Source organism: Vulpes vulpes, chromosome 16 (assembly GCF_048418805.1).
Source record: "Vulpes vulpes isolate BD-2025 chromosome 16, VulVul3, whole genome shotgun sequence".
In the NCBI taxonomy this organism is placed as follows: Eukaryota; Metazoa; Chordata; class Mammalia; order Carnivora; family Canidae; genus Vulpes; species Vulpes vulpes.
In genome coordinates, this window is record NC_132795.1 from 54931726 (window position 1) to 54952246 (window position 20521).

At 38.9% G+C, this 20521-nt stretch overlaps 1 protein-coding gene across 4 annotated transcripts in view; it reads left to right on the top strand.

Moving 5' to 3' along the window:
- The window catches only part of MRTFA (myocardin related transcription factor A), a 195563-nt gene that overhangs the window by 82526 nt on the left and 92516 nt on the right, over positions 1-20521 (top strand). Inside the window, exons 1-2 of one of the 4 annotated variants that reach the window (XM_026017303.2) lie at positions 13719-13950; positions 14841-15132. The exons of 2 other annotated variants lie outside the window; for them this stretch is intronic. In XM_026017303.2, coding sequence (XP_025873088.2) covers positions 15087-15132 — 46 coding nt within the window. In that variant the 5' untranslated portion in view covers positions 13719-13950; positions 14841-15086. Of the gene's footprint in view, positions 1-13718; positions 13951-14722; positions 15133-20521 lie in introns of those variants that run through there. One more of the 4 variants, XM_026017304.2, reaches the window with a different exon arrangement.

Sequence of the window (20521 nt, forward strand, 5' to 3'; positions counted from 1 at the left end):
ACATATCAAGTGTGCTCCTGTCCCAGAACCTTTGTACTTGCTGTGCCTTTACTGAAGTTCCTGTACAATGTCATTTCCTCAGGGAAGCCTTCCCTGTCTTATTGAAAATAGCACTTCTCATTACTCTCCATCCTCCTTTGTTTTTTTTCTAGGCACTTATTATTATGATGTGTGTGTATGTGTGTGTTTGAATATGTGTGTATATGTTTATTGTCTATATTTCTCTCCCCACCTTTGATAGTCTGTTTCATGTGGCCAGAGGGCAGCCAATAAATATTAGTCGAATGAATAGATGAATGGTGTACTTATTTGTTTCACTAGAGGCAGGAACTCTGTTTTTATATCCATAGTGGGAAATGTAATGGAAACTCAAGCAGTTTTTATTTTGGGAGATAATAGACAGTCTGGCTTTGTGTGTGTATGTGTATGTGTGTTCGTTCTTTTCCCATTTCTGTTTTCTATTTTTCTTCCCCAAGATGGCAGAGACTTCAGCTTATTTATATGCTAAGGGGAAAGAGTTAGTCCAGAGGGAAAAGCTGAAGACAGAAAGGGGAAAGGGTAACCGAGGAGATGTGAGAGGATGGGATTTAAAGGTATTGGCTCTGCTTTGAGCAGGGGTAAGGGCCATGATTCCTCTGGGGTAGAAGGAGTGGCAGTGAAGGTGATGACAGACAGCAAACAGCAAACTGCTAATATCTTGGGCAGGAAGTGGAGGAAATTGATGCTGACAGCTGTGATGGTCTCCCGGGAGTCCAGAGCAGCTGTTGCTGTTGGGGCAGAGGTGTTGGTGCATCCTCAGCTTTTCTCTCTCAACTTTTTGGCATATAAATCGGGTTTTCCCCCCCATTTTGAACAACAACAACTTTCTAACCTTCCCAAGATCCTGAAAGAGCAGTTTAGATCTCTCTTTACCTTCCCCTATTCTAGGGACTTTACTGTGTTCTGGCTTCTGTCCCTATCTCTCTTCAGAAACTGCCATCACCAAAGTCATTAGTGTTCTTGTAGATCAAATAGGCACTCTTCATCCTACTTGACTTCTTTGTGGCATTTGATGTGATTGGCCACTCCCTCCAACCTGCAACTTTTTCCTTTTGGCTTTTTAGTCTGCCTTTATAGCCACTCTCTTTTTTGCTCAGACCTTTTGTCAACTTTCTCTGCCCACCTCTTAAATTTTGTTACTGCCCAGTTGAGCTCTGCCCAGTTTACTTCTTACTCTGTATTTTTTATCTTGAATGATTTCTCTTAGAACTTTGGCTCTAACCACCATCATATGCTGTTGATTGATTCCTGTGTTCTATCTCCAGGTTGAGTCTCTCCCTCACTCCAGACTCCCATGCTCAGCTGTCCAGCACCTCCGTAGGAAGTGCTGCAGTCACCATATGCTTGGAGTCCAACTCCTCATCCACCTTCAGTTCCTGCTGAATTCTCTGTTATAGGAATTGGCACCTCCTTCCACCTAGACGTTCAAATAAAGGATTGTTTTATTTTGTTTTCTTCCTAAATGGAGACTTTAAGAGTTTTCTAATCAGATAAAGTGTAGGAAAAAGAAAGTAAAAAATTCCTTCATAGTTACATAGTTCAGTGATAGCCAGTGGCAGCAGTTAATATATCTTTGTCAGTTTTTGTGTGTTTATTTATTTATTTTTACACACATATACTCTGTGTACTTATTTTCATGTAATTTTATTTCATGAAATTTTCCTTTGTCACTCAGTGATTCTAAGAAACAGTTTTTCCTTTGCTTCATATTTGAATTGTGTATTGAATTGTGTGTATACAATAGTTAGCCAGTCTCCTATTATGAGACCCTTAATTGTTTTTATTTTTTTCTGTTTTAAATAATACTGCAGTAAACATCTTGGTATATAAATCTTGGTGTAAGTAACTGTAGGACAAACTCTCAAAAGTAGATGACAAGATAAGTACATAAAGAACATTCCCCCCAAAAATAATAATAATTAAAAAAAGAACATTTTTCCTTTCCTGTTGCAAAAGTAACGTGTTTGAGTGTGAAATTTTTACTTTTTTAAGTCACTGTTTCGAAATTGTTCTCCAGAAAGATGATAGTGTGCTTATTTGGGAAGTAATTTTTTTTATTGTATTTCCCTTCTACCTGCTTCCTCTGTCTTCCTTTCCAGTTACCAGTCCCCACCTTTTACAGATTCCACAGTGTTCATATCCAGTGAATTCATTCTTTTCTTGCCATCTCTACAACTACCACTTAGTGGAGACGCTCAATAATATCTTCTCAGATGACTGCAATGATGGCCTTTTAACTGGTCTTGCCTTGTTTGTAATCTTGTCCTTGTTGCCACTAGATGATTTTTCTAAATGTAAATGAAGTTCCTGTTCTTCTGGTTGAAGTTACTTTCCTCCAGGATAAAGCTTATTATGTTCCTCAGGATGGTAAACAGGTCCTTCAGAGCCAGATTCCTCCCTACCCCTCATCTCTTCCCACTCACACTAAAAGATTTGGGATTTCCCAAAGAGATACAGTTTCGCATCTCAGTTTCACTTCATGTCCTGTTATTTTGTTTTGTTTTGTTTTTGTTTTCCATCTAGTGAAGAATCAGATGAAGATGCTGCTTCCTTCAGTACTTCTGCCTGCCTGCCAGCTTGGGCTAGGGGTTTGTTCTTTCAGTGTTCTTCCAAAGTACCCAGTGTGTAATATCTTTTTATTTGTTATTATATTTAGCTTGAAGAGAAACTTCGTGGATGCATGAATTATGTCTCTTTTACTTATTGTGGTATCGTTAGTGCCTAGCCAAAATTTTAGTGTGCTGATGAATCAACTAGAGTGCCTGTTAAATACAGACTCCGATGTAGATCAGAGAGAGGCCTGATGTTCCACATCTCTAACCAGTGTGCAGATGATGCCAGTACTGTTGATCTGGAGGACCACGCTCTGAGTAGCAAAGTCTTAAAATTTGGTGTTTGATGAATGTTTATTGAATGTATGAGCAAATGAATAAATAAATGGTGAAACTGTAACTCTTAACTCCCTGAAACATTGACTTCTAGAAGTCACCTTCTTTAAGCAGTTAAGAAGGTGATTGTTGATTCTGTTGCTGGACAGAGGGGAAGAAACCCAGTTTAATTAAGGGTTTAGATTATTTGGAAAAAAGACTTTCTGAGTCCATTCCTGTATAGGTGAAATATGTTGTGGCATAATTTTATTTTTGTGTGGAATTAATTATTTTATTCTCCTACTTAGTGATAGAACACTTAGATTACAGGTTTTAACTATTTTTTAAAGTTGATCTCTCTAGGGGGCAGCCCCAGTGGCGCAGCGGTTTAGTGCTGCCTGCAGCCTAGGGCGTGATCCTGGAGACCCTGGATGGAGTCCCATGTCAGGCTCTCTGCATGGTGCCTGCTTCTCCCTCTGCCTGAGTCTCTGCCTCTCTCTCTCTCTCTCTGTGTCTCTATGAATAAATAAATAAATAAATAAATAATCTTAAAAAAAAGTTGATCTCTATAAATTTGAAATTTTCTTTTTCTAAAGATTTATTTATTTGAAAGTGAGAGTACGTGCAAACAGAGGGAGGGGCAGAGGCAGAGAAAATATCTCTAGCAGACTCTGAGCTGAGTGAGGAGCCTGACATGGGGCTTGATCTCATGACCCTGAGGTCATGACCTGAGCTGAAATCAAGGGCTTGATGCTTAACCAACTGAGCCACCCTGTTCCTTTCATGAATACACTAGTTACCCTTTTATCGGAACTAATCAACGTGAAATCTCTTTTTCCCCCCTCCCCATTTTAGGTGCTACAGACTAAGTTTGGGGTTAATGATCTGTTTATGGGCGATAATTTCTTTGAGACATGGACAGAAATTGAATACCAGGCAATATATATTTTCTTTTATGGGGGGAAAGATAACATATATAGAGAAAAGTGCATAAATCATAGGATGGGGGAGATCCCTGGGTGGTTCAGTGGTTGAGCGCCTGCCTTCGGCTTAGGGCATGATCCTGGAGTCCTGGGATCAAGTCCCACATCAGGCTTCCTGCATGGAGCCTGCTTCTCCCTCTGCCTTTGTCTCTGCCTCTTTCTCTGTGTCTCTCATGAATAAATAAATAAAATCTTAAAAAGAAATCATAGGACAGTTTATAGAATAACCGTAAAGCAAAGAGTTGTGTAACCACTACTCAGCAACAGCTCATTGTGAGCCCCAGGGAAGCCTCCTATATGTTCTCTGAACACAACCCCATCTTTTCTTTTCTTTTTTTTTTTTCCATCTTTTCTTTTGAGGAGTAAGTACTGTTTTGACTTCTTGAAAATCATTTGTTTTACCAATTATATAGTTCTAAACAATATAGTTTAGTTGAAGCTTATATGAATGAAATTCTGTATTTTCCTTTTGCTTAAGATATGTGGTATTCATTTGCGTATATAGCTTTAGTTCATCCATTTTTAAAAATTTTTTTCTTTTTTTAAATTTATTATTTATGATAGTCACAGAGAGAGAGAGAGAGAGAGAGAGAGGCAGAGACATAGGCAGAGGGAGAAGCAGGCTCCATGCACCGGGAGCCCGACGTGGGATTCGATCCTGGGTCTCCAGGATCGTGCCCTGGGCCAAAGGCAGGCGCCAAACCGCTGCGCCACCCAGGGATCCTAGTTCGTCCATTTTTAAAAAAGATTTTATTTATTTATTCATGAGAGAGAGAGAGAGGGAGGGAGAGGGAGGAGGGAAGGAGGGAGGAACAGGCACAGGCAGAGGGAGAAGCAGGCTCCCTGCAGGGAGTGTGACATGATCCTGGGTCTCCAGGATCACACCCTAGGCTGAAAGGTGGCGCTAAACTGCTGAGCCACCTGGGCTCTCCTTACTGCATCCTATATAGTAGATACACCAAAAGTACTCCATAATTTTTTTAAAGCTTTTTTTTTTTTTTTAAAGATTTTATTTATTTATTCACGAGAGACAGAGGCAGAGACATAGGTAGAGGAAGAAGCAGGCTCCCTGTGGGGAGCCCGATGCCCTGGGATGATGCCCTGAGGCGAAAGGCAGATGCTCAACCTCTGAGCCACCCAGGTGCCCCAGTATGCCATAATTTTTAAGAAATGTATTCCACTGATAAACATTTGGGTTGTTTCCAAGTATAGGCTATTACAATGTTGCCCTGAATGTTCTTCATGTATCCTGGTACATGAATATGTGCATACATACACAGGAATGGAATTTCCTATAATATGTGTAGTATTATAAAATTATTAGGTAATGCTAAACTGTTTTCCAAAGTGATTGTACCCAGTTTATATATCCTCCAGCAGTACGTGAAAGTTCTTATGCTTCATATCCTTCAAACACTTGATTTATTAGATTTTTAATGTTCACTGCTCTGCTGTTTATGTAAATATATCAAAATGTTCTTAATTTTCATTTTATTGTTTTCTAATAAGGTTAAATATCTCTTCTGGTATTTTTTAGCCATTTGGATTTCTTCTTTTGTGAAGTGTCTGGTGAAATCTTTTCGTCAGTGTTTTCTTGTTGACTAATAGATGTTCTTTATATATTCTAAATACTATGAATACTAGTTTGTTGCTGCTTAAATGTGTTATGGATATCTTCTCCCACTCTGTGATTTGTCTTTATCATTCTCTTTATGGTATGAAGAATTTCTAAATTTAATGTACTTGATTTTTGAGTTTCTTATAGTGAGTTTTGTGTTTTAATTTTTTGATGGGGGTGGGAAGCCTGGGTGGCTCAGTGGTTGGGTGCTCAGGTCATGATCCCCTGGTCTAGGGATTGAGTCCCACAACAAGCAGGTTCCCTGCAGAGAGCCTATTTCTCCCTCTCTCTCTCTGTTTCTCATGAATAAATAACATCTGTAAAAAAAATTTTTTTGATGATTTAAGGTAAAGCCCAACTTAAATTTTTTTTGAAGATGTTATTTATTTAAGAGAGAGTGCAAGTGAGGGGTGGAGCAGAGAGGGAAGGAGAAAGAATCTCAACCCAACTCCACCCTGAGTGTGGAGCTGATGTGGGGCTCATCCCAGGGCCCTGAGATCATGACCTGGGCCAAAACCAAGAGTCATGCGTTTAACTGACTGAGCCACCCAGGTGCCCCTTAAATTTTTTTTCTAAATGGACTCTTATTAATTGAAAATATTCCCTCTCCCACTGATCAGCAAAGCTACCCTTGAATATATCAAGGACCTGCCTCATGTGTTGATGTGTTTCTGAGCTCACTGTTTCCATTGGTTTGTTTGTTGATGCCTGCACCAGGACCTCACTGTCTTTACTATCGAAACTATGTAATAAGCCCTGTTATGTAGGAAAAGTAAGTCCTGACACCTTACTCTTTTTCCAACAGTGTCTTTCTGGGTTTTTTCTTTTTCCTCTGCATTTCCATATGAATTATAAAATTACTGTGGAATTTTGATTAGGATTTATTACATTAACTCTATAAACCAATTTGAAAAGAATTAATATCTTCAGAGAATTGTACTGTGAACATGATATATTTTTTCCATTTATTTAGATTTTCTATGAGGTCTCCTGATGAGGTTTTATAATTTTCTTTGTGTTGGTCTTACACATTTTTTGTTAGATATATTTTTAGAGGTTTCATATATTTTAACGCTATTGTGTTATCCTTGAAAACATTTTTATTTTCTCACTGTTGCTAATCTCCAATTTGTTTTAAAGGAATAACAAGAGTTTGTATTTGCTACCTGCCATGCTGGGTGAAACAGGAAGCAGGAGAGAATGGCAGTGAAAAGGACATAGTAGGTCCTCTTTCATAGGCTTTTCTCCTCCTTTGTGTAAAGCTTAGGAAGTACTCGTTTGTTCCCCACAAGTGGATAGCCTTTGGAAGAAAGGCAGGTCATGTATACTTTCTCTGTAAAGATACACATTGTATCCTAAACAGTGTTTAGTTTTGAACAGGAAGTACCAAAATAACTGCTGAGCCAAGTAAAAATTTTGAGTGGGCTGTTTCTGATCTAAATTACAATATTTTCTTGAGGAAAGGAGATACTTGTTACTTATCTTCCTCAGGAAGCCTAGTTGTCAAGGATTTTCTAGATTAGGTCTTTCCCAGCTAGTGAGAAAATGCCCAAATCTTAAGTATGTCAATTCATTAAGTGATTCTGTTTACAACGTGATTTAGAGAATTTCTTAGCCCACTTTATCTAACCACTTAGAAATAATCAATTTCTCATTCTCAGGTATTCATCAAATGTTTTTCTCGGTTCCTGGAGAAAAACAGATACCAGATAGAAATCCCCTCTTAAAACAGTGAAACACAGGGCACCTGGGTTGGCTCAGTTAAGTGTCCCAATCTTGGTTTCAGCTCAGGCTGTGACCTCAGGGTCCTGAGATGGAGCCCAAGTCAGGCTCCTTGCTCAGGGTGGAATCTGCTTGAGATTTGCCCTCTCTTACCTTCTCCCTGCTTGCACATGCACACTGTCTCTCTCAAATAAATAAGTAAATCTTTAAAAAACAACAACAAAATACCCCACCACCCCCCGCCCCTGAAACAGAAACAAAAATGAATGGTTCTCTTCTCCCAGAGTAAATGGCTGTTAGTGTAAGGCTTATTTACCTCATCTTCTTCTAAACGTACATTTTAAAAATAACTAATACTATACTTTTTTCATTTAGCATTACAGCTTAAGATTTTTCAGATGTCCTTGAAATGTTTTTACAGGGACGCCTAGGTGGCTCAGAGGATGCCTGGGTGACTCAGCGATTGAGTGTCTGCCTTTGGCTCGGGGTGGAATCCTAGGGTCCTGGGATCGAGTCCTGCATTGGGCTCCCCAGAGGGAGCCTGCTTCTGCCTCTGCTTTTGTCTCTTCTCTCTGTCTGTCATGAATAAATAAAATCTTTTTTTTTTAAAGAAATGTTTTTATAGTTAGCCTTTATAATGGGTGTATAACATTCCATTCTGTGCCATCAGTTATTTAATTTTTCCTCTCATTGGACATTTGAATCCTTTTTTATTTTTCATACATATACTAGCATTCAGATGAAAATCTTCTAAGAGCTTTTTCTGCATTTTGGACTACTTCCTTAGAAGTGGAAATACTGTCTTAAATAATTTCACCATTTCAATGTTGAAAAATATATTCAGTGTCTATTGTGCACGATCTGTATGTTAAGTATTGGTAAGACAGATAAAGTTCACATTGTCCTATAATTTATATTTAATGAAAGAAAGATTAGTTATACAAACCGATTTATAGTTAGACTTTGGTAAGTGCTTTGGTGGGGGGAACACAAGATATAACAATAGCAAATCTCACAGAGATGGTTCTAATTTAGGTGGGGGAAGAGAGGAGTGCTGGTCGGGAAAGGGCTCTTTGAGGAAAAGATACTGAAGCTAACAGCCAGAGCACAAGTAAGTAGTGGTTGGCCAAACAAAGGAAAGAAGGAAAAGCATGTATATTAAGGCAGGGGAAAATGGGGGAGTGGGTAAAAGGGACTGGGCATAGGCAAGGGTTGTTGGGGAATACTTGGCACAAAACAACTATAAGAATATCAGTATGTCACTGCAGAAGGGAGAAAGTGATGTGAAATAAGATAGATAGGAGTCAGATCACACAGGCCTTTGTAGGCCTTGTGAAGATTTCAGTTTCTCGAGAAATACCTTGTCCCATTCCATTCCAAGTGGCCTCTCAATTTATCCTTCTGTCAGCCCTGCATGAATACCTGGCTCGTTCCTTAATATTGATTATCTCATTTGTAAAAGACTTTGCTAATGTGATAAGTGAAATATTTTCATTTCATTTGGTATTTCTTTGATTATTAGTGAAGAAGAACCTTTCCCCAAATGTTTGTAGCCAGTGACTGTTTCGTTTTGACCATTCAATTTATTTCCTTGTCCATTAAAACATAATTTTTAAATATTTTCCAAAAGTACTGTTGTATGGACACCTGGGTGGCTCAGCAATTGAGCGTCTGCCTTTGGCTCAGGGCATGATCCCACAGTCCCGGAATCGAGTTCCACATCTGGCTCCCTGCATGGAGCCTGCTTCTCCCTCTGCCTGTGTCTCTGCCTCTCTCTCTGTGTCTGTCAGGAATAAATAAATAAAATATTTTTTTAAAAAAAGTACTATTGTAACAGACTGGGAACAACTTGTTGGGAACTTGTAGAAGAGTTTCTTACATGTGTCTCACATAGTATATACTCAGGATATGGGGCTGGGTCAGGTCAAGACAGGGTTTCTTTTGGTTTTGTAATTTTGTGATTCGAGGGTATACAAGTCTGTGAGTTGGGAATTCAAAAAGAAGCTGAAAAACTCTGGTCCTCTTTTTTTTTTTAAGACCCAGCTCACATCATTTTTCCCCTAAGAAGCAATCCAAGTCTCTTGTAACCAGAACAAATTGATGCCTCTTTTATGTTTGGTTAGCCCCTTGTTTTTTCTCTTATTTGGTACTTCATTTTTTCATTTTTCTTTTTTAAATTGTTGGTTAGAGATTTTCTATCTTAATTCTTTATAAGGAAGGCCCTTGAGGGCAGAGGCAGTGTCAGTCTGGTTTACCCTTGTCTTTGTGCCCCCACTGGCATTGACACTGTGCCTGATGACAATATGTCAGACATACAGTATGAATGACCTGGCTGTTTACAGCTATCATAGCCCTTAATATTTACTATACTTTGAAAAGTTACCTGAGAATACTACCTTCATGTATCCTAAGGCCAAAGAATAGCATACCTTTGGTGATAATGTGATCCTCCTAGGTTTGCAGGTCTTGACTGAGTTTTTCATCAGTAGTAGGTTTTGGTCACAGGAAATGGAAGCTGCCCAGGACCTGCAGTGGCTTGCTTGGGTGTTGGGTTATGTTATCTTTGAGTGTTTTCCCTTTGCCCCAAACCAGGTATCTGGGGGAGAGATTTAACTGGTTGGGACTTGTAAAATTTCATTATGATGATTAGATTTTTGTAGAGCCTGAACCCCAGTGAACACCATACACTGGGTGAGAACCTAAATCAGATATGGACATTGGAATAAGATTACATTTTAGTATTCTGAAATCCCACAGAGCTCATAAAAAAGCATTTGTTACTTTGTGTGTAGTGCCCTTCTATACTACATTATAGAGATTGATGTCAGTTGTTGGTGAAGTTGACAGCTTTTGATGGTTGAAGAATTGCTTATTTTCTTTTTTTTTAAATTTTTATTTATTTATGATAGAGAGAGAGAGAGAGGCAGAGACATAGGCAGAGGGAGAAGCAGGCTCCATGCACTGGGAGCCCGACGTGGGATTCGATCCCGGGTCTCCAGGATCGCGCCCTGGGTCAAAGGCAGGCACCAGACCGCTGCGCCACCCAGGGATCCCGAAGAATTGCTTATTTTGTAGTGAGCTAGGCTCTCTCTTTTTCTGGTTTCTCCCACTCATTCCCTACACTTTAGGCATTTTCATTGTCATTAGCACTTAATATCCCTAAAGGCATTATTTTGGTTGGCCTTATTTATGTTAACTCTATAATTCAATGCTGTGGATAATTTTAGTTTTCCTCGCATAGTTTTCCAAATAATAGCACCTTTAGTGTTGCTTTAATGAAATTGGTAACAGGCTACCTGCCTTTTCTGGGTGGGTGGGGATTCTTTTGTTGTTATGAACTTTTCCCATACTGTTAGGATTTTCTGCCCTAAGCAGGACTTTTCATTCCATTTGGCATACATTTACAAATGCTGTCACATGTCAGACACTGCTCCATCTGTTGATGCAGTGGCATTAGGCCATGTGGTAAAGAGTAATAATAGAGGTGGGCACAGGTTCTGGGGGAACATAAATGAGAGGTATTTAGCATATCCATGGAGAGTGTGAGGAGGGTGGGAGAGTGCCAGGATCATTGCCAGGCAGCAGTTAAACTAAGTTTTGAAGGATGAGTAAGAATTACCGGGTAACAAGGATTGTTTTTAATTAAGGCAAGGGTGGAAAGAAAGGAGCACAGGTTAGAAGTTGCTCAAGTCCACACTACCACCTTTGCAATATTCTTGTGAAAAACTTTGACCTGAATTAGATCAAGCCTCTGTATCTAACTTGTACTAGTTTACTGGAAATACAGGAGATAGAATATAGCAGCATGTTAAGTGACACCATGGGGGTAGAGTTAGCAAAGTCCAAAATGTGGGAAAACAGCCTGGGTTTTCAACATATAAACTACAAAAAAAAAAAAAAAAAAAAAAAAGAAGGGAGGGATTCTGGATTAAAAGAAGCATAACAAGTGCCTGTGGGGCTCAGTCTTTAAATATCTTCTCCTGGCTCAGGTCATGATCCCAGTGGGATGGAGCCCCTAGTAGGGATCCCTGCTCAGTGGGGAGTCTGCTGCTCTGTGTCCCTTCTCCCCGCCCCACCCCCACCCCTCCACCCCCGCCCTGCTGTCTTTTGCATTCTGTCTCTCAAATAAATAAATAAAATATTTTAAAAAATAAATAAAAGAGACCTAAGGGACATCAGTGAAATGCTATGTATTATCCCTGTTGGGCTCTAATTTGAATAAATCAACACTAAAAAATTTATGAGTTGGGAAAATTTGACTATTGATTGGATAGTTGATGATACTAAGAGATTTTTAAAATTTGGGGTGGTAATATATTGGGATATGTTAAAAAATTCTTTTTTTTTTTAAGATATTATTTGAGAGAGACTGAGAGAGAGCACAAGATGGGGGAGCAACAGAGGGAGAGGGAGAAGCAGACTCCCTGTTGGTCAGGAAGCCTGATGACTCGGTCCTTGATCCCAGGACACTGGGATCATGACCTGAGCTGAAGGAAGACACTTAACCAACTGAGCCAACCAGGCACCCCCGAAAAATAGTTCTTTTAGATGTATAGAATAAAGATGAAATAAGATGATGACTAGAATTTGCTCTGGAGTGATCCAGTGTGAGCTGGGTGCTGTGTGTGGTGGGAGTTGGGTGGGAAGGGTGAAGGGCCATGTATTGACAATTTTGAAGCTAAGGGATGAGCATACATAAGCAGCTTATTCCATACTTTCTACTCCTGTGTTCGAATGTTTCCATATTTTTTTTTTTTAAAAAAGATGTTGCTATACACTGGGCAAGGAATTTGAAGGACTGGCTATAGGGATGAAAAAAGGATGGATTTGAGTAATAAATTATAAGATGTCTGGGGTGGGAGGGAGGAGTATGTAAGTTTGTGGTTTGGGACCTGAGTACTGTTACCTAAGATAGGGAAAATGGAAGCAATGTATCTTGAGGGGTTGGTGCAGGCTGGTATTGGGTGTTTGTTTTGGGGACATACTGAGTTTCGGATGGCCAAGTAGAGATGCACAGTTGGTAGCTTATAGGTAAAGTCAGAGCTAGATGTGGGTCAGAATGTGGGTAGTAGTTAACCCTAAGAAAGGATGAGATTGCCCAGGGGAGAATATGTAAAAGATAGAAGGGATGCCCCTGATAAGAGCAGAAAAAGAGAAAGAGCTAATTAGGATTCTGAGAGGAGAGGTCAGTGGGGGAAAGTACGGTTTTTAAGAAAATCAAGGAAATAGGAAGTTTTGAGAAGAGTATAGAAACTATGACAAATCTAGTAGGAAGGTCAGGTAGGATAAGAACTTGTCTAGTTCCTCTTGATTAAGAACATTAAAGGCCTTTGGGGAACCTGGGGGTGGGGGGGAAGCTTTGTGAATGTACTATATTGATATTCTGCAGTTATCAAGTCCCTTTGGTGTGGATTAGTAAAGCCTATAGCATATTTGTATTGATTAGCTAGAGAGTTATGATTAAAAACCAAAGAGCTTTTATTTAATTGGAAGTTAAGATCATTACCTTTCATTCCCTTGGTGCCATTAACTTGAAAATCATGTTCACTTGTACAAAGAGCTTATCAGAGTTTACTTAGGTCTCTATGAACTTTTGCTAAGTGGCACAAAAAATAGTGGTACTGAGGCTGTCGTAGGAGCTCAGACTTTTGAATTGTGGAACCTGTCTTAAATACAGTTTCACAGTGAACCTGTTGCTGTGCTGATACTCTTCTGGGTAAATGCAAAATCTTAGCAGTAGACAAAGATTATGTTGCTTGTTTACTTTTTTTAAAAATTATTTTTTAAGATTTCTATCTTAAAATTTGTTTTCCCTTTCTTTAGCTCTTTTTATCCCAAGTTGCAGAGGAGATCATAGGGAGTAGAATTGCCATGAAAAAGCCGTCAGATGCACTGTGATGTCTTCTTGCCACCACCACATGATGGTCATATCTCTGTAGGGCTGCAGTATTGAGAGTGGTGGCCTCTGGCACTCTATTTCGGCAAAGAGAGACATTTTGGCAGGAGGGACACAGCCCTCTGCCCTTCCTGCCATCCTCTGTGCAGGGATCATATAATTTGTATTTATTTTCCTGTTAGTACAGGACTGTGAGAACTTGTTTCATTAAAAAAACCCTCACACAGCAAAACTGTACAGCCCACATGGGGACAAAGGAATGATTCACCCTTCTCAGGATGCTTTTCTTTAGTTGCTAACCTCTGACCAGAGTACTCTGTAGTCTGAGAATTGAAATTTACCCATTTTTCCATAAAAGAGTTGAGACTTTGGTTGCCAGAAGGGGCCAGTGAGAATGCTTCTGTCTTCCCAGAGCAGCAGTTAGCCCACACTGGCTGCCACTCAGTTGCCTGTTGAGTCATTCCCACAGTTCTATATAGAGCTTTTCTGGCTTTTCTTTTAAACATGATGTTCTTGGAGTGAGAAAGAAAGGAAGTTTTTCTCTCCTCCACAAAATCTCCCCCACCCCAAATCTGCATTGCTTTCTTTTTTCTAATAGCAGAATATTGCCCTCAATCATTTTGAGATTGTTTTCTCTTGTAAGGTCTCTTAGTGCTTTTATTTATCATTGGGTTGACTCTGTAAGCATTTTGGCATTCGCTGGGCTGCGTTTGTAGCAGTAGGCTTTCAAGATAGAGGCTGCTACTTAACCAGAAAGACTGAGGAATTCTAGCTAATGATACCAAACATGGATTTCTAGTTTTCGGCTGTTTAAAAGTCAATCAGGTATGCTAAAAGGCATTTTAATATCTTATGATCAGTTAGTAAAAAGGATGATAAAGGGAGTGAATGAGTTTTTCACTTTAAATGAAATTGCTGTGATTTGAAAGGATTTTAGTTTTTGTTTTTGCAGTGGAAGGTAAAAAATGCCCGTGTTTGTTCTTATTCAGAAGAGCCTGCTCTGTCCTAGTGGAAAAAGAATTGACGTTTCTTTATCAGGAAAGGGAAATTCTTATATATTTGAACTGTTGTCTCATGTTGTTCCGTACATCTAGCAAGATCATAGTGCATTTTAGAAAAGTCGAATAGCATCAGTAAACTGCCGGTTGACAGCCCACATGTCTCACATAGGAACAAGTTACGGGATTCTTGTAGGGGATTGGCAGATCTGAAAGACAGATTACAGCTTTGGAATATATTCAGATGACTTTTTGAAACATATTTTAATTGGAGTCGGGGTGCAGAAATAGTTGTGCTTCTGTAGTTAAATATTCAACTTCCTTAGCCTGTTCTCTATAAATACCACAGATGAAAAAGCCCTTAGAACTCTTCGTCAGAAAACTAACTCACCATACATGTTCATCTGTATTCATGTCTGTTTGTATATGTGCCTAATTCCCAACCCCACCTCCCAGTAATGGGTCAGTAATAGGGCTGTTTGTTTCAAAAGATTGAGTTGTTTGAATTGTATTTAATCTGTTGCTCTAAGCTGCATTAGCAGCAAAGTCCCTTATACCACAGGTTTGGAACAAAACCTCATCTTCTCTTCCTGAAAAGAGGGGGAAAAAAGCAGTTGATCTGTGTTCTGAAGGTCTCTTACTGTGTGTGTCTCCCCCCCCCCCCCCCCCCCCAGCAAGGAGGAGGAGCTCACTCACTGTTCTAACCACACTTCATAGGTCTTAACTTGAGCGCCTTTTGGTTTCCTGTCGGCAGTAACTCAACTCTGTGCCATCTTGACTTGCCTGAAGGGTGGATAAATTGGTAACTGCGCTGAGAAGAGGAGTGAGTTCTCACAGTCTGATTTGAGCATAGGCACCAGATTGAATTTATGAAAGCTTCGGTAGCCTCTGAAGACAACATCTTCTGTGACTTTGAATTTTTTCATTGTATTTGTGGGCTGCTGTTTCTGAGAAGAATCCATCATGACTCTACTGGAACCTGAGATGTTAATGATGGCTGTGCAGTCCGGTAATTCTGTATTTCCTGCAGATCTATTTGCTACAGGTTTCTTTAATAAGGTTGGGTATATCTGTCCTAGGATTGGATAGAGATGGGATGAAGGTAGATGGGGGTAAACATAAATTGTCCAGTGAATGTACTGCATGTTCAGGTTTTTATTGTAAAAAAAAAAAATTAGTAGGTTTTTTTTTTTTTTTTTGTAGTTGCAAACTCTAGTTATCTAGTTATTCAGACATAGAGCTTTGCTTTAGATGTTTACTGACTTAAGTAAAAAAAAAAAAAAAAAAGACTGTTGAGTGAGGGGACAAAACATTTCCCTTTAGTTAAGAATTTTATTCTTTTCTGTAGCAGTGCTTTTAATGTAGGATAATTCAGTTTACTGTTTTATATTACTGTCTTTAATCACTAATCCACACTCTATTATTATGTCTATGAAAGCATGTTTTAAAATTTTCCTTACGTCTTTCTCGTTTGTGGTATAACCTTTCTGAATCATCTTTTGGTTCTTGGAAATGGTCATGATAACACGGAAGATTGAGACTCTGAGTTTTGAAGATGGGGACATTTGAGCAAGAAAGTAGTCAACAGAAAGAATGTAGGATTTTAAAAATTCTGTCTCTAAAAACAGTTTTTTTCAACCCAAAGTGTCTTTTAAAAGTTTAAAGTTCCAGTTTGTTTTTAATGGTTTCCTTTACTTTTAGTGTTTTGAAACTTGTAAGTTAGATATCTAAAAATAGGGAATGTTCTTTTGTTATTTTTAGACTTCTGCTAAAATGTAGTCTGTATTTTCCTGTTTCAGAGCATATCTTGAGAGATTCATACAAGTGGCATTTGCAGACCTCTTCCCATCCACTGGATTTTACTCATTAGAATGACATAGGCTCCTTGGTTTTGGCAGATACTGTGTCTGGCAGAATTGGTTTTACTGTTCTCCTTGGGGAACACTTAGATAGTATGTTGAAAGACACAGATATCCATCTGAAGACAGAATCAGATGCTATCAGCTTAAGCTTTATGGACAGGGAAGGGCAAAGAGGAAAGATACTGCTACCATTTTGTTCTTTCTGGTTTTACAAATAAGACCATGATGAGTCATTTATTAGTTGAGTTCTTCTGTTCATATATGCTATACTTTTTAGGTTGTTGCCTTTCCTTTTCCTTCCCCCAGGTCTGTTGAACTCTGTGTTCAAACAAGATAGTATGCTTATCTTACAGTTTCCTACCTGTCTTTGATGAAATAGCTCCCAGTTAAACTGACTCGGGAGTTTGTTTTATTTCCTTTCTCTTCTCTGTGCTCTAGTTGCCTGTTGTGTGTGGCAAGTGCATATTTTATCTTAGGGAGTGTAAGTTAGCATTTGAACTCTCTCTCCCTTCTTTGATTGCTTTATTACATACAGATTATCTCAGTCCAGTAACTTCTCTCTCTCTCTCTCTTTTTTTTTTTTTTTGTAACTTCTCTTAATAAAGGTTAAAAGATTATTTGCTTTCCCCTAACGGGGGGTCTCACTGGTTCCCAGCTGGATAAGGGAAAGAGACTTACTTGTTTTGCCTAAGAGCTGTTTTTCCTATGACATATGTTGGGCAGGTCTAGCTACCCCATCTGTTGGACCAACTACTTCATAAAACTTTCAAAGGATAATAGTATGTAAGCAAGTATGGATAAAATTGACAAAGGTGTTGGGGTAGAGGTAGAATGAAAGGCCTGCAGAGAATAAGTAGCATGTATGTGTACCTCTTTCTTTTGCCTATGCTCATAAAAGAGAAACCGGGTATAGCAAACTGATTTTTCTAGTACTTATGGTTCCTAAATGCTCAAAATTTTTGTAAAGTTATTACCGTTCTCTTCTGAAGCCGTAGCCATTATGCTGGATTGCAACAGTAATATGACAGCTATATTTATGATAAGTGAAAAGGTATCATTAAGAAACCTTGATAAATTAGAAGCCAATCATTATTTCTAAAAAGTCAAGACATTTTAGACTATGTGAGTGATAGATTATTCTAGCAGTACAATATTTGGATTTCCATGAATATATATTTATAGGTAAAACTACTGTTTCATGAGATTTTAAAAATAAACTTTTTTAGACAAGATTCAAGATGCAAAGTCTTTACCCTATATTAAACATCAGGATACTGAATATTATAGCAAAGTTCCAGGGTACATTGTGAATTTATTAACAGTTTTCATTTAATATTCAAAACTTGGAGATTTTTTTCGAGACATACTTGCATATAAAGACCTTCATCCTCCTCACTGCTGATGGTGACTTACTGACCCTTTGAAATCCAGTTCAGATGCTGCCTTTCTATGAACCTTCTCTGAATAGAGTCAGCTCTTCCTTCTCTGTTCATTCCTACAGCACCACCTTTACAATGTAGACTATCATTTTTACCTATCTCTTTAATTAGATGATTAGCTTCTCAAAGGGAATATATTCATCTGTATATTGGCTCCTGACATTGGCACATTGTAGACACTCAGCTCAGTAACTTTTTTTTTTTCAGTAAATGAAAAAAATTGGCTTGGCATAATACTTCCCCCAATAAATAGACATAAGGCTTTAAATCATGATTTTATCGAAAATTTTTTGAAATCTGTGTTGCATTAAGAAGTGAATCCTTCAGGGTACCTGGCTGGCTCAGTTGATGCAGCAGGCAACTCTTGATCTCAGGGCTCGAGCCCCACATTGGGTGTGGAGATTACTTAAAAAAAAATAAAATCTTAGAAAAGAAAAGAATCCTCCAACGTAGCCAATCCATGCCGGAAGCAGGTGCTGTTGAAAGCCTGGGTTTCAAAATTGAAATTATTCCACATCTCAGGATGTGCAGTGTGCCCTATGTATTGTTAAATTAAGTGTTCCGATGAAGCCACAATGAGAAGATTAAAACATCTATCACCACTGTGGAAGACTATCTAGACAGTAATTAGAAAACTAATGATCTGAGATGGATATTTGGGATTTCTAAAGTTAAGAGTGTTGGGGCATGGCACCGACTGGTGTATTTTAGAACAGAGGAATGCTGGGGCTCAACTCTTGCCAGCTAGTTTGTAACACTTTGATCAGAGCCTTGTCTCTGCCTATATCCAGCCAGTGCAGTCTTCTTAGTTTTAGCTCTACAACAGTGGGACAGAGTTCCCCTGTAGAGAAAGGGTTTGAAGCAGTTCCTAGGTTTTTGTTGGTCCTTTGACATACACCTGATCTTGATGAGGCACAATGAGGGAGTCTGTTTTTTCTGTCTCTTTTGTGCACATATGTGTGCATACCTCCTGTGCCTCCCCCATACATTGCACCTGGATAAATCCCAATGCTCATCTGTGGATAGGTTATCTCTGGAAGGATCATAAGAAACTGGTAACAGTTTCTGATCATTACAATTTGCCTCTGAATTGTATATTTTATAATAGTGCAGGTTAGAGAGAGGGGATTAAGAATTCATAAAAATAAGGTTGAAGGAAGATGGTGGGCAGATAACTTTTGCCCTTTTTGGTAATAGGTTAACTCCTATTAACAAGGAAGGGCCTCTTGTTTGGGTTCATGTCACTCGGATCTATAGAACAGTGAAAAAACTCAGAACTTTCAGCAATATCTACCTTTTGGATCTCCTAATTATCTATTAGTGTGGGCTTTTAAAAAACATATTTTGTTTATATTTAAAGAATTTTAGAGTTTGAGGAAACCTTAGGTGTTTTCTTGTCTTCTCCTTTATTTAAGATGAGGAAATTGATTCATTGAGGATAATTTATTTCCTGAAGTCACATAATTTATTAGTAGCAGAGATAGAAGGAGAATTCATTTCCTTACTCCCATGATAGTGCTCTTTCTGCTGTAACACACTTACAAAAAAACCATTGGGGACCTCTGATGTATGAGATTGTTTATAATTTTCCCCGGAGATCTTGGTTTTCCTTGGGTTTTTCCATTGCGGGTTTCTATCACTACTCAGGTTGACTCACCATTTTAAGAGGTGAGGATAAGAACTAGTGCCTGAGTGTCTAGCCCCTGCCCTTGAGGAGTGGAGTTAGATACTACAGGCCCTAATGGTTGTCTCCATCGTGCCTTGCCTTCTCTGGCCTGGTTAATGATCTCATACCTTGATGGTGATCTCAGAAGACAGGTGGGCAGACAGACGGCTGTTGTCATCAGTATTCTGGATTACATCTTACTGCCTTTTCTCTGACTCATTGATTTATCTGGGATCCCCTTAGAGTTAGGACCCAGATGAAAGGAATTTGAATTTATCTGTCTGTCTCTATCCTTTTTTTCTCCCTTTTGTTTCCTTTTGCATGAGGCAAGCTGTCAAGACCATGAGCCATAGTTTTAGTTTTATTAAAATGGTGCCAAATGAAATAAAGATGAGTTTCATACATTCTTGTTTTTTTTGGAACTTTATTTTTATGATTACCACATTCATTGTTTTTGAAAGGGTTTTCTTTATAATAACAAGGAAAAATACCAAAAACCCTTGCTTTGCCATCAACAACAAAAATAACTTTCTCTGCCTTTCTCTCAACAAGCTAAAAGGGCATTATCAGAACTCCCAGTGACAGGGGTCTGCAGCACTCTTAATTTCCTGACAGTCATATGATGGTGTGGTGGCTATAGCACTTGAGTGCGTATAGAGGGCCTAGCAAAGAGGAATACATGGCAGTTACATAGCAAAAATAAACTTAGCTGTGAAATGTTTATAGTGTGTTAAAATTTTAAAATTTAAATTTAAAACCACATAAAAGTGGTTTATGTATATTATCTAATCTTTACAACTCTTTGAGGTATCTGTATCTTCACATTTTACAAAGGAAGAGACTGAGGCTCAGAGAGGCTGTGGGACACACAGTAGAGATGGAACCGATGTTCACATTCAGGTTTTTTCCTTAGCACTAGTTATGATATTTTCCATTTAAATTGAAAGTCAAATGAAAGTCCCTTCTCACTTAGAACCTTCTAATAGTTCTCATTCATGGGAAAAGCCCAAGTCCTTGTACTACCTACAGAGTCCTACATGATCTGCCCCAGCTCTGTAACTCTCAGCTTGCATGTCCTCCTCTTCCCTGGCTTGATCTGTCCCCGCCTTAACACTCTCTTTGCTGTGCTTGCATACCTTAGGGAACGCTCCTGTTTCAGGGCTTCTGTACTTGATGATATCCCTTCTCCTTGGGGCACTTTTTGTGGGTAGCGTCATGGCTTACTTCCTCACTTCCTTCAGGTCTTTTGTTGGGATGTCACTTATTTGGGCCTTCTTCCCTGACTACCCTATAAGATCTTGCTTTTATTTTTCTTCATACTATTTATCATCTGACAGAATACATGCTTTGTTTGTAGGTTCATTATTGTTTGCCTCTGTTTCTCCCCACTAGAATGTAAATTCCTCAAAATGGGGGATATTTCTTTTGTGT